General features: G+C 43.6%; 1 protein-coding gene across 2 annotated transcripts; it reads left to right on the top strand.

Annotated features, from left to right (window-relative positions):
* The first annotated feature begins 5,040 nt into the window (after positions 1–5,040).
* On the top strand, positions 5,041–13,491 carry paqr7b (progestin and adipoQ receptor family member VII, b). 2 transcript variants are annotated; one of them, XM_056285939.1, is made up of 2 exons: positions 5,041–5,146; positions 10,476–13,491. In XM_056285939.1, the coding sequence occupies exon 2, from the start codon at positions 10,484–10,486 to the stop codon at positions 11,540–11,542; it is 1,059 nt and encodes a 352-aa protein (XP_056141914.1). In that variant the 5' UTR covers positions 5,041–5,146; positions 10,476–10,483; the 3' UTR covers positions 11,543–13,491. The 2 variants fall into 2 exon arrangements, with proteins under 2 accessions (XP_056141914.1, XP_056141915.1); XM_056285940.1 differs by lacking the exon at positions 5,041–5,146 and adding an exon at positions 5,844–6,002.
* Positions 13,492–14,954: the final 1,463 nt, after the last annotated feature.

Here is a 14,954-nt window from a genome sequence, read left to right as displayed (position 1 = left end):
TCATCACAGCCTTTCTAGCCAACACTAAGAGAAATTGAACTGTTTCTTTGTGTACCTTCAGAGAATCCGGTAGGCGTCCTAGTAAGCATAAAAGTGGGCCGGGGAGCAGTTGTTACCCGATCACCATATTTCTTTACACACTGCCTTCCAAAATAATGGAATTTTCTTGCACTCCCAAAGACAGTTTAGTCTGGTTCCAGTAATTGTTTTGCATTTGAGACAATTTGGAGACGCTGCTGTTGTATGTATACTAGCTTAAATATATGAAGATATGTAGACATTATCTAAATTATAATATTGCATGTCCCTATATCTAGCTCTACCTTCCAATTACTAGATGGCATGGCTCAGGAGGTAGAGCGGGTTGTCTAGTAATCAGAAGGTCACTGGTTCAATCCCCGGCTCCTCCAGAGAGCATGTCAAGGTGCCCTTGAGCAAGATGCTGAACCCCTAACTGCTCCTGATGAGCAGGTTGGTGCCTTGCATGGCAGCCTCCACCATCAGAATGTGGTGTGTGAATGGCCGAATGTGTGGCATACACTGTAAAGCGCTCTGAGTGGTCAGTAGACTAGAAAAGCGATATACGTATAAATGCAGTCCATTTACCATTTACCTACTGCATATTGATATCCTGGATGGCAATAGCAGAATTTCTCCCCATGTTTCATTATTTATTGCCACCTAAAACAGTTTACACCAGCTTATTCTTAATGGTGTGAGTCTACCCAAGTTCAATTTTTGTGACTCAGAATAGATTTTTGATACAAAACATTCATGTGTTCAACGGTCTGAGAAATTTAGAGTATTCACTTTCTTGTGCACATAGTGCCTGAATTGTAAATATTTGTAAAAATCCTCGGTAGGTATATTGTACTGAGCTCTTAATGATTCAAGCGTTTCAAAGTTCCCATTAATATAGACACCAGTTTTATACCTGCTTCTAGCCATTAGGGCTGGGCAGTATATCCATATTATATCGATATGGTGATATCATACTAGCTATGATCTGGGGTTTTGGATATCATAATATTGTGATATGACATACCAAGTGTCATCTTTTCCTGGCTTTGAAGGGTGCATTACAGTAAAGTAATGCAATTTTCTGAACTTATTAGACTGTTCTAGCTGTTCTATTATTTGTCTCTTACCTGTTTGGACATCATACCCACATTACTAATGAGTGTTTATCAAAAACTTCATTGTGTAAATATTTTGTGTGAACGTCAATAGTCATAGCTACAATATCGTCAAAATATCAATATTGAGGTATTCGGTCAAAAATATCGTGATGTTTGATTTTGTCCATATTGCCCAGCCCTACTTGCCATGTCTTGAAATTCGGTCCTGCGCCTTCTGCTGATAAAGCTGGGTTATCCACCTTTGTTGTAAGGACATTTAACAGCTGAATCTACCTACAAAAAGTTCCTTCAGCTACTCCATGTCTTTATTATATAAGTAATTAATGGATTGTTTTTAGCTATTGGCAATTCGCTCACTCGCTCATCTAATAAATTTACAGGGGAAAGGGGTTTAAAGATCATAGTCTCCATTTCAAGCCAAGGCAATGCAGTTTGTTCAACTACCCATAAAGAAATAATTCTTGCATGTATTGACTGTACATAATTTTCCATCTTGGGCAAACCCCACCCATCGTTGTTCTTTTGGGAATTCTAAAATCTCCAATTTCACTTTGGGTTTCCTGCCTGTCCAAATAAAGCCTGACATTTATTAATGTCTCAAATATAATTTGGTTTTAAAATCACAAAAAGCATAGATAAATTATGTTAGGGAGAATTGTCATCTTAATAAGACTGATTCTGCCAAGACAGGATATAGGAATATTTCTCCTTCTTATCATCAAGGTGTTTTATCAAAGGGTTCATATTCTCAGTGCACAGCTGGTGAACTCTTGGTGAGACTTTTATTCCCAAATAATTGAATCCTGCTGGGTGGGGCTCAGCGAGATGGCTTAACAAAACCAGGATAAACATGTCCACTGTGATTTTCTCTCTCTCTCTCTCTCTCTCTCTCTCTCTCTCTCTCTCTCTCTCTCTCTCTCTCTCTCTCTCTCTCTCTCTCTCTCTCTCTCTCTCTCTCTCTCTCTCTCTCTCTCTCTCTCTCTCTCTCTGGAGGCTGAGGCATCTGGACATAGCTCTTCCCATCTTCTGTTGCTTTACATCTGCCCTATAGTGAACCTCCTCACCTTTTCTTTTCTGGCTTGGTAGGAGGGGCTCTCAGACACCAGCAAGGCCAAGCTGCGGAGGGTGATCGTCCAGGCTCTGCGGGGGGTGCTCAACCCTCCATCGGCTCTATGACCAGAGGGCGGTGAAGAGCGCAAGTGAGATCGCGAGTGACTCAACTCATAACCTCAGCACCTGCTTTCAGATCATGCCCTCTGGCAGGAGATATCTTGCCCCTGTATTCAAAATAAACGGGCAGGGCCAGTTTCATCCCCATCTGCTAGTAGGCCCCTTAACAGACACAACCACCCCGAACCCCCTTGCCCCCTCCGCCTGGAAGAACTAGATCTGTTGCAATAACAGCCCAATGCACGCACATGCATTCTCTCTCTCTCGCTCTCTCTCTCTCAGAAGGCTCTGGAATACCAAGACGATATCTGACCTACTGGTGTACAAGCAGTCTCTCCTGTCTGTCTTGTGTAAATAAATAATAACTTCTTCCTGAATAGGAAAGCATTACTTCTCTTTTCAAAAAAATCGTCTTGTCTGTATGTACTGACCGGAGCAAAATGAATTTCCCATGGGGGCAATAAAGTACGTCTCTCTCTCTCTCTCTCTCGCTCGCTTGCTCTCTGTCTCTGTCTCTGTCTCTGTCTCTGTCGCTCTCTCACACACACATACGTATACACACATCCTCAAAAACAAACATTGCACAGTTCCACACATAAGTGAGATTATCATGAAGGAACCGTTTGTATTTGTGCTCACAATTTAGAAAAAATCGATATTTACGCTGACCGTTTCTGTTTTTCCATCCATTTACAGTAGGGTAGATCTACTTGAAGCGCATGTTAGAAAAAATGTCCCACTCAGATGCAACCGTGTGATTATGGCTTCACCAGTCACACGCGAAAGGCAGTAAGAATGCTTTCCAGACACGTCACCGACTACCTTTAGCATGTCTTGGTAACTGGTGGCTGAAAATGCAAACGCTCATAGATATGTATTTATATTCTTTAAAATCTACCTTAATCTTGCATTCTTTGTTTTTTTTATACTCATGCTTCTCCCTTTGTAATTTGATTGTTGAGGGTATTTGCAAGTAGGAATTCCTTTGCACTGAATGAGCCTTGTGTGGCGGTGTCACTGTGGCACATAAATCTTGATGCTGTCTTTGCTGCAAATCTTCTATCACAAAGTTTGCTCTCTTTCCATAAAGCAAAATATCACTCCGGTCATCTTAGAATCATTGGCACTAAAAAAAAAAGAAAAGAAAGAACTTGTGTCAATAAGGGCGTGGGATGCCCTACCAGTATACCACATACAATACTGGAGAATGTGTGCACATATGCATGCCATGCAAATGCAGTCACACATAGCTTTCTGTGCCAGCTTGTATTGGTCTGCTCTGCAGCGCTGGACAGAACCTTCTTTGTCCACCGCTGAGAGAAAACTGAGATTGAATTATCCAGCAGTTCGCCTGCTGGTCCCATGGTACTGTGTTTTTCCAGCCTCTGACATCACCTGGGACATGCATCAGGACGGGCTGGAGCTACAGGATGTTTTCCTCATCCATGCTAGATCCTCCTGGGTCATGATCAGAGAGCTGTGCCAGGTTTTACTGTGTGGACCAAGGTGCACTGTCTGTCTTTACAACTGGTGTGAATCTATTCGGGGAGCTCTGCAGTCATATTCACAACAAAAATGTCTAACTTGACCCTCAAAGCCAAATTGAGTGAATTAAGATGTCTACTCTGTAGCTAGGGGTTGTCAACTCCTTGAGATAGAAATAAGGGACAGGGACGGGGGTTAGATGGATGGGGTGGTGCGGGCATAACAAATATAATGTGCCTTACACTATACACACACACACACACACACACACACACACACACACACACATATATATATATATATATCCATCTATCCATCCATCCATCCATCCATTATCTTAACTGCTTATCCTGCTCTCAGGGTCGTGGGGATGCCAGAGCCCACTCCAGCAGTCACCTCAGATCTATTTTATTTATAATAAGGAACGATTCCTTATTTTAAGGAACGGTTGGCAACCCTATCTGTAACATCTCTATCAAACTAGTGAAAGGAGGCAAAGCACATCCTTTGCTCCAGTGCTTATAGATTAAGTATCTAAGATGGAAAAAAAAGACAGCAGATGACCCTACATGGATATTTACCCAAAACTTACCTGCTCCTATCAAACCATACCCCCTGAATCCATCCCTTCTCAGCATGTCATCCTGGGTGGGCTGAGTGAAAGGAGATACAATGCAGATCTTTCACAGGCATACCGAGGTTAACAAAGACACACTGTGGGAGGACAGAGAGCATGAAACCATCCACACACATGGAGCAGGCTGCAGTGGCTGAATGAGACACATTCTGGACTTGATGAACAGGTGATTCTCAAGATCTTACCAAGGGGAACGACCTTTGTTAGAAACTAAAACTCACTCAACCCAACTCCGCCTAAATGTACCATCGTACAGGGGACTGGTCATTTAGGGGGCCAATTTGACCATAAAACTTTGCATTGCAGTAAAACGCGCCGGCTCGATCCACCCACCTGCGGTTGGGCATCGAAATGAGGCGTCACACAGCATTTAGGCATGCAAAACACAAACTGGACATGCAAAACACAAACTGGACATGCAAAACACAAACTGGACATGCACTAGAAAACGGAAAGGGGACGATGTTGGTCAGACTCATCCGCGAGAACGGGGGAAATAAAAAAAACATTTTTGCAACGTGTTCGCTGATTGGTCCGCAGAGCTGCCATTCAAACAGCTGCCGTATCCTCGCCTCCCAGCACCGGTCTTACGAGAGCCAACAGGCGTTCCTCCCCTATCAGAGTACCATCCGATTATTCCCAGCAAACAATGCTCTGTACATTTCATATGTGGCGAAATAATTTGAAGACGTCGGATTGATTCTGCGATCTTGAGGTAGGCCCGATTTCATCTTTTTTGCCCCCCCACCCCCACATGGCGATAATGCGTGCGTTTTCGCCGGTATTTGGCACAGCAGGAAGCGCACCGTGGACGCCGGACTGGCCGTTTCCCATGGATGTGCAGCGGTGTATTGGTTTCATAACGGAGTTAGTTGCGCTGCCCATGCAGGTGAAAACCCGGATTATATGTGTGTGTGTGTGTGTGGGGGGGGTCTTATCTACGGACAATATCTGTCTCGGATATGATGGGAACACCGCCAATCATTGATGGGCGCGTGCACAAATTTGCGTAGAGACGAGTAATTACGCATTTAAGGCTCGCGGGTCATCACGTCGTCTTCAAAAAGTCGTCTTGCGTGTATAGGCGAGCATCCCGGTCAAGCCTCCGGTGTGAGCGAGGCCTTGTGAGGAACACAGGGTGGGGACATGTCGGATGAGGTTATGTTATGTAAGACACATCCCCCCACCCCCACCCCACCTCACCGCCACCTCCACCCTCCCATTCATCGCTCCACGCCTTTCCCCGTGCTCCTGCATGGACACCGTAAAAAAAAAAAACCCAAACGGGAAGCTGACGCCCATCCTAATTCCCAAGCGCGTTGTGCGTGAGAGAATAAAAGACCACATCGTCCCGATCTGGCCTATTCCAACAGTTAGAAGTCAGTGAAACAATAAACCGGACGTCGGTATTTAGTGGCCATGTGTCGACAGGATCTGGACGTGTTGAGGAAGGGCGCTCCAAGTCAGCCGTAGCACGGCACGAATCAGCGCCTCTGCACTAATAAGATGCAATGGAGGTGTCGCCGGGGTGTGCAGTGGAAGAGCTGGATGAAACCCAACCTTTAATTCTGGTGAGGTTGCACATTTTGAATTACATAACGCATACACACTGAAACATCTCCAAGTGCTTTACACCGGCAAGAGGCAGACAAATTCAAACAACCGCGAGCAAAGAAACAGAAAATAAGTGTGTGCGTGCGCGCGTGCACGTGCACACGTGTGTGTTGTGGGAGCGCACAAAACTAAATATGCATATAGTGAAATATTCGCATAGAAATATGTATTTCAGTAGAAATACAAAATGAAATTTACGTCCATGACAGTTCCACCTAACATTAACAGCGATATTTCCATCAATACAGTAGTAATAATCGTAATAGGCATAAAAAAAGATCCATATTCATACAGTCCAACCTTGACATTTATACGCTCACCCCCTCCAAAATGTACATTTACACTTGCACAGTCTTGTGCATCCATACACCCCCCTCTTCACAAAACACACACACACACACACACACACACACACACACACGCACACACACCCCAGTTTGCCTCTCAATTTTATATTGCAGCACTTATTTTAAATGAGTTATCTTCTACTTTTCTGCTATTTCACGTAGTGTTTCCCCCTATTTTTGGCCAGAGGCGGCAAAACCAAGTCCAGAAAAGTAAAAATCCAAACCTTGTATTTCCTCCACTCATTCCTCCACCAAGCTGAAGAGTGGTGTTGAGTAGAATCCACAGGTTTAGTACCCGGGTGGAGAAAATATGTGGTTAGGATATTTACTATGCTGGACCTGGGGAGCTACCTCTGATTTTTGTACAGTTGGCATATTGAACTTTAGGCAGTTTCTAGTTATTTCCTTCATGGCCGAAAATTTTAATATTCTATACAAATATTTAACTGCAAACTTTGAAGTTTAGAGAGCATAGTCATGGAAATGATGTTTCGAGATACTTCGTTACCGCAAACGTTAAAGCGAAATATCACCGTTCTATTACATCTAACCAGAGGAGGAACTGTGGCGAAGTCGATGCAAACTACTCCCGTATAGTTTACTTTGTCCAGATGTGAGAGATGGTATGTATGGTGATGACTTGGTATAAAGACCTCATTACAGAAACATGGACCTCTGTTAGCGCAAACATTCGAGGAACATCTCCCACAAAATAGAACAAAATGGATGGATTTTGTGCAACAACTATTCATGTATTTGGAAAAAAAGAAGACAATTCAGCCTACAGAATGCTCTCTCTCTCTGTCTCTCTCTCTCTGTCTCTGTCTCTCTCTCTCTCTGTCTCTGTCTCTCTCGTTGTTCATGTGGTTTAGCTCTTAATACTAAACAGAGTTTGAACAACCATCACTGAAGATACATCCCAGAGTTGCAAGAATCCTGTGTCAATTTGAATATTAGACGATTGAAAAATGTTAAGCTGTGACTGTATTCGATGGTAGTGCTGAATTTGCAAACGACACATGCGGCGAGAATATGAAGTGGGCCTCCTTTTCAAAAGTCTACCCGCTGTTACAATCCATTTTATCATTATGGTTGCAGTGAATGATAATGTCTCTATATTTCCTCCCTTGCTGCCTTTGGCGCTCGTATTCGATACAAATTAGAGCAATATTAACACAATTCGCATGTAACGAACTGTCAGTAAGAGCATCACAGAAAAATGTCAGGCGCATTTTGGAGCATGCTCTCATTAAAGTTGATTTTTTGTTGTTGCACTTTATCGCCTCTTATTTCGCCTGTATGTAGTCAATCCTTGTATATATATCTGAAGACTGTCGTGTTGTTATTCTATGTTAAGTACACTAAGAGAGCCACAAAACCAGTCACATTCCATGTATGTGCACACCTGCATGGTCAATAAACATGAATCTGAGTCTGATTTGATATTTGTACAAATATTTCAGAAGTCTGTCAGAAATAAAGTACAATCAAGGTGATTTTTTCCCCTAGAAAACAAGCGACTAACACGGTAAGCTAGTTTCAGAATGAGCTAATTTATGCGGCGATGTTCAGCTAGTATATAACGTCCACAAGCTAGCCTCTCCCCGTCTTTGACTCAGTGTCTGGCTAAAAATAGCAGATTGAGAAGTTAAAAGGGCTCACAGTGAAACAGTTTGCTCTCTGCGTGTAAAAAGCCACCATTTGAACAATATCCTGTGTTTTCTTTCCTCTGTCGTCCCCTTTGGTCTGCTGGAATAAAGTCGCTTCTATCCCAGGCCTAACGTGTTTGATTTAGCCACTCTCCCCTTTGTTTTTTTTAATCTTATTTCTGTGTCTTTATTTAGTCATTTGTTTTTACCGTTATTCCCACTGACAGGGAAGTGACAGCGCTATTACGTCAGATCCGAAAATGTGTTGATTATTCATGTTAATCATTTTACACAGTCGCCAGTGCATGGAATTATAATTCTAATCAATATTACAGATCGTCTATTTGGATTTAAGAAGAAAGAAATCAGAGAGACCTATCTGCATACTAAAGTGGCAGAAATTGAAGGAAAAATAATGCCAAGTCATTAAATCACAGGCGGTTACAAGTTGGACTCGTGTACCTCTCTCCATCAAACTCGTTTTCTCCGCTCTGGAAATGATTTACCGGAAAACGTCCCCGCTCTTTTTAAGTTTTGGGGTTCTTCTTTTCCCATTTGCATGACAGATTTCGGCAGGGGTTTGAGTGAGCAGGTTTTCAGACTGAGCGTAATATTAAAAAGGCCGGTAATGTGTCAGTGTTGGTTTAGCGTTCAGACTCGGTGGGGGTTAGCAGTCCTCCTGTCTGTGGTAATGTGCACATGAAGGAATGAGCAGACATTGTTGGATGACTCTCAGAGCACATGACTGTTGACTTCACACTTAACAAAGGCCAGCCTGCATAACATAGACCCCAACTCTGTTGTAATGGCACAATAACAGGCGAATGTAACATGACATGCCAAATGTCATGTAAATGATATAAGCCTGGCTTGTGCCAGGGTATAAACGAGTTTTATAACAGAATTCAAATTATGGGGACACTGAAATCACATGATCATCTCATTCGTAATAAATAATGTGATGCATAACAGGCTAATACATACGTGATACATGATAATAAGGAGCTGTTGCCGGCAGGCCTGGCACTTTAATGTTCCGTTTTTAATATGCAAGGTCAACCACTGATAGTGGCTTCTCTTGATAGTCAGCATCTATTTATTTTTGATACATAAATCCTACTTCCAGTACTTAGGCAAGCAGTGCTGGCACAGTAAGCATTTTATTCTGTTGCAAGGGACATATCTTTCACAGTGCTTAAACATATTTTAGCTTGCTGTTACTGATTTGTAATTAATAACGGCAATCTAAAGACAGCAAATGAAGCTTTAGAATGATAGGAGTTTGTTGTAGGCCCGGGTGACAAAACTATGGCAGTATGTACCAGTGATAGACACTTCATCAATAACAATAAGAAAATTGTTTGCTAGAATGTTCGATAGTTTCACTTAAATGTATCCCAGATAGCATCCGGATGTGGGCCACTTCGGGCAGTGATGCGGCACTGGTGGCCTTCTTCTGGCCCTGAGAAAATGGATGTGAGCCTGAAGTGGCCCACATGTATAATAGCAAATATGGCACAAATATGATAAATCAAATGTGGGCCTTTTTTGGCAAAGATGCGGTGCTCTCGGCGACATGTAATCTGGATGTGACCCTGAAGTGGCCCGTGTGGTAAAGGGTGAATATGGCCCAAATATCACAAAAGAAATACGGGCCACCTCTGGCAAATATGTGGCACATGCGGTATTGCTATGGCTTGGTTCTGGCCCAGATCTGGCAAACAGGAGCGGACCGCCCAAGTGCCATCATTCCACGCAGTATGTGGGCCGGATGAAGTGTTGGGTGTGGGACGGGTCCAGGCCACAGCAATTTTGCTATCTGGGATTAAATGCAAAATGCAATGAAAACGCATAATGAACATGCATGCTCCCACCCTTGCTCTTAAACAGCCTATCATATCCCTCAATAATCAAGCATGCTACGAGTGACATCTAAACAGCCAATCATTTAACAGGTGCACTGTTTGGTTACACCATCAACATGTGACGTGACAGAAACAGCACGGAGTGTAACAATGAGTGCAGACGGTGAGGAAATTGTTGATGAAAAAGGACAGGTCGTCTCGCCAGTATGGCAGTTTTTCTTTTTTTAAGTCTGACCGATATCAGAATACCGTGGTGATTAAATTCAAAGTAAGGTGGTTAAATTCAAAATAAAGTGGTTAAAATCAACCTTTTTCTCCTGGTCTTGATTAAAAATAGCTCATTAAAATGGTCAAGTAATTATCGATATCGCCTGAGATGAAACATTTCATCGTGATTGATTATTCAGCCATATTGCCCAGCCCTAGTTTTTTTTTTCGACGTGCAGATATCCATTCAAATACTTGTAGACACACATATACATGCACTGACCTAGACATTAAAACAGCTGCAGAAGTCCAGAAACATTGAATTGCTGTGTCTCCTTTCTCCTCTCTCTGCTCCTCTCTAGAGTTCACCATGGCGACGGTGGTGATGGAGCAGATTGGTCGCCTGTTCATCAATGCTCAGCAATTGCGTCAGATCCCTCAGCTGTTGGAGTCGGCCTTCCCCACGCTGCCTTGCACCGTAAAGGCCTCTGATGTTCCCTGGGTGTTCCGCGAGACTCACATTTTCACCGGCTACCGGCAGCCGGACCAGAGCTGGCGCTACTACTTCCTCACCCTTTTCCAGAGGCACAATGAGGCGCTGAATGTGTGGACACACCTGCTGGCTGCCCTGATCATTTTGGTTAAGTGGCAGGAGATCTCGGAAGCGGTTGATTTTTTGCGGGACCCACACGCTCAGCCCCTCTTCATCATCCTCCTTGCAGCCTTCACGTACCTCTCCTGCAGTTCCCTCGCTCACCTTCTCGCTGCCAAATCGGAGCTCTCCCACTACACCTTCTATTTCCTGGACTACGTGGGCGTTGCCATCTACCAGTATGGCAGCGCCCTAGCACACTTCTACTATGCCATAGATGAGGACTGGCATGTGTGTGTACGAAGGTTTTTCTTGCCTACCGCAGCATTCTTCGCCTGGCTCTCTTGCCTTGGCTGTTGCTATGGTAAATATGTCAGTCCACTATTGCCAAAATCTGCCCACAAGCTGTTCCAAGTGGTGCCCTCAGCCTTGGCCTACTGTCTGGACATCAGCCCTGTGCTTCACCGCATCTACAGCTGCCACCGGCGGGGCTGCTCTGACCCAGCTGTGGCATACCACTGTTACCAGGTGCTCTTTTTCCTGGTGAGTGCTTACTTCTTCTGCTACCCGCACCCAGAAAGGTGGTTTCCCGGCAGGTGTGATTTCTTCGGGCAGGGCCACCAGATCTTCCACGTGTTCCTGGTGCTGTGCACCCTTGTGCAGATCGAGGCCCTGCGCATAGACTTCACAGAGCGCCGCACCCTCTACGAGCGTCTGCACGGTGACCTTGCCCACGACGCCATCGCACTCTTCATCTTCACTGCCTGCTGCTGTGCTCTCACTGCTTTCTATGTGCGCAAGCGTGTGCAGACATCCCTGAAGGAAAAGATAGAGTAGGGCTTGAGAGGAAGAGGAATCCTCTATCTGTTCGACCCTAGATAGACGGGTGAAAAGAATTAAATGTTCATTTTGTTCAAGGTTACCGATGACAGTTGGTATTTGTTGTTCTGTATGTGGCCTGCCAATCTACACTGACCTGGTAAAGTGTTATTAGCTGTCTCCTTTTGTGCCCTACCTTTTAAGAAAGGGGAGTCCTTTCATTTTTTTTGTAGCAATACAGGTAGTGCTAATACACTGCAAAAAAATTGCACTTAAAATGAGATGATAAAATGAAGGACAAAACGGTCATGGACAAAAGTGAAGGTATTATTTGTCGTTATGAATTGGCTGTGCTGTACGAGTATCCATCCTCCACTGTGAGATCATCTTCCAGCCTCGAGGTCTGGTTTTAATGAGTCTGAAGGAAAGTCATATTTCGCCAAGCAAGAAATACACTTGCCGTCAAGACGAGCAGAAAAAAAAAAAGTTATTAGTCCCCGAGATGTCTTTTAAGTGAGATGATGACAATTTCTTATTCCTCGTGATGTGATGAATGAAATTGTGGCGTTAAAAAAAATGTTGCATTTGTTATTACAGTTTGATAATATTCAGCATACTGCAGTTGCCAGTGACCATCCGGTGATCTTGCTGTACCTCTCTGATACTGTAGTGACGCTCTGCTCGTGTTTTTATGATTCTTACATTTTTCCGTTGGCCTCAAAGTAGGGATGTTAATTCTTTTTAATTCATCAAGGGAATGACACTGCGCCAAACACAAATCTCCTATGATATCTGTGGGAAGCTGGGAACCCATTTTTGAACCAAACATCGTACCTCTTATCTAAAAGAAGAACTTTTCCATGTAAAAAACAAAACAAAACAGAAGCTATTAAATTGTGCATGGGAGATGAGGCTGGCACTCAGTGACGGTTGTTAAAAAGATGGATTGAATTATGTGCCCAAGATTATTATGATGTCTCTTTATTGTTGTGACTATGTCAAGTTTTGTATTCAAAAGGGCTGGAACTTCAGCTTTTGCCTTTCTCTCTCCCCGTGGTGTCGGCGGTTTTGTGCGTTATCGTTTCCCTGTTTGATCAGAACCGACACACAAAGGCCCTATTCAAGTATGATTGTCTGCTTTTGTGTATGTGATTCTGTGCGAGTATGTCTGTGCCACTAAGCATGTCTTTTGAGTATGTAGATGCTCCTGTTTGATTCAAATGTGAATGTCTACGAAAGCTTAGCCTCCTACCGATAATACTGCATATTTCTTGATTTTTTTATATTTTTATTTTATCAGTACTTTATGGTGGATCCAGTTACTTTTATTTTGCAACGTTTTTTCTCAAGTCTGTTTTTGCATTCAATGTCTTGCTGCCCGTTCAGAATTACATGGCTGTGAATGCACCATTTCAATCCACTGTCCTGTCAGATGAGCGCCTTTGTGAAGCATTTTGTTTTTACATTTTATGGAGATGTGGCTCCACTAAATATTCTGCTTAACCTCTAAAATGTGACAGACAAGTCAGCTCTGACCTAACCTCTTAATTTATGATTTCAGTGTTGTTTTTTTTTATACAACGTGCCAATGAATCTGTCATTGCTTCAGTGATGGTACTGCTAAAAGATAAACTCGGAGACAGAATAATGTCATAAGCCACGAGCTTAGGTGATATGTAATGATGTCCCCGACAGACAAGTCAGCATTTATGTTATTGATGAGCTTTAATCTTTCGAAAACCCAAAATATTCTAACTTATAACTGTTATTGTACTGTACTGACCTGACCTTATCATGCACTGCCTGAAGTTAATTTAAGAGCACTGATGCTACTACCCAAGTTTGCCCTATAACCCCAGCCTGCTTTGATTCAGGGTGAGAGGGACCAGAATGTCTTTTGCCTATGAAAAGTAAAACACGTGACAATAACTGTATTAATATCCTGTGGTATTTAAGTAAATAAAGTCTTACAGTAACTTCCATTTTCCTGGTTCCATGTGTTTATGTAAAGCGCCATGTGCAATGCACATGCGCTTCAAATCACTTGGTGCACACATTTACTGTGTAATGACGAGAAAGCGCGGCATTAACTCTTGTACTGTACCTGTAGTGCAGACTTGCAAGTTCAAGGGAGATACGTGCTAGGTCATGGAGTTGTTTCGGTATGCGTCTGTACACATGCATACTGAATAAGATAAGGGGCTCGCTCGTGTTGTTCTGCAGGCTTATGTATTCTGCTCACGTCTGATCAGTGAGCTGCAGATCTGCTTGGTCGTCCTTTTTTTAGATTAAGGACAGTAAAATTCAGTAAAAAGTCCCCGCTCCTTCTTATATGCATCGTCCCCCATCAAACGTTACACACCCTTTTGCAAATATAATAATGACAGGTGGTCTATTTTATTCTTGGAACCTGCTGGCGGTGACGTAAAATGGCTTTACAAGAGGTTATGAAGTGAAATATATACTGTATATAGGGCACAGTGAAAGATGGCTGTGGCTATTATCTGTAAGATCAGAGCTTTTTTGTGAGACACCGTTCACGTTTTGGCAAAAAAAATAAGTTTTTTTTACCACCACAAGAGGTCAGTGTTGATACACAACAAAATGACTCCATGCAGTGTGGGAGCTGTATTGAAATGTAGTTATGTAGCGCCACATGAGCCTGTGAAGTTGACAAAAATCATCAGTGTTGCGAGGGAGCGTGTAGGGAATGATTTTCTTATGCTTATAAAGTTCTTGCTGCGGTTCCTCTTTTCTAAAAGTTCCTTTAAAAAAAAACCTCAGTTTGATGTTAGAGAAGTAGGTGTCCATCCATCCATTATTCAAACCTTGTATTCTGCTCTCGGGGTCGCGGGGCTGCTGGAGCCTATCCCAGCAGTCACCGGGCGGCAGGCGGGGAGACACCCTGGGCAGGCCGTAGGTGTTATGTTTTTCAAATGTTTGATATGATTTGTGAATGGCACCACTCTTTTTTTTTTTAATTTCCCAATTTTCTCCCCAGTTGTACTTGGCCAATTACCCCACTCGGCTCGAAAGAGTGACTGTGATGGGTTTCACCTGGGGGACGTAGCGCGTGGGAGGATCACGCTATTCCCCCCGGACAGGCGCCCAGACCGACCAGAGGAGGCGCTAGTGCAGCGACCACAACACATACCCACCCGCAGAAACGGCCAACTGTGTCTGTAGGGACGCCCGACCAAGCCGAAGGTAACACGGGGATTCGAACCCCATTAGCTTGGAGTCATTATAGTGGCCATCGTTATGTAACCGAGCTATTTTCTCGACTGGGGGGCGGGGCGACCCCTGGCGATTGGCCAGTGAGTCTTTTTGTAGGTTACAGCAGTCACCGTCTTCCGGAAGCGCGGCTTCGCGCGTCGTTATTCCCGCGCTCCGAAGAGACTTGTAAAGGACCGGCAGCACGCTTTCTGGA

The sequence above is a fragment of the Lampris incognitus genome, chromosome 9 (assembly GCF_029633865.1).
Source record: "Lampris incognitus isolate fLamInc1 chromosome 9, fLamInc1.hap2, whole genome shotgun sequence".
In the NCBI taxonomy this organism is placed as follows: Eukaryota; Metazoa; Chordata; class Actinopteri; order Lampriformes; family Lampridae; genus Lampris; species Lampris incognitus.
This window is presented reverse-complemented; position numbering and strand designations above follow the sequence as displayed.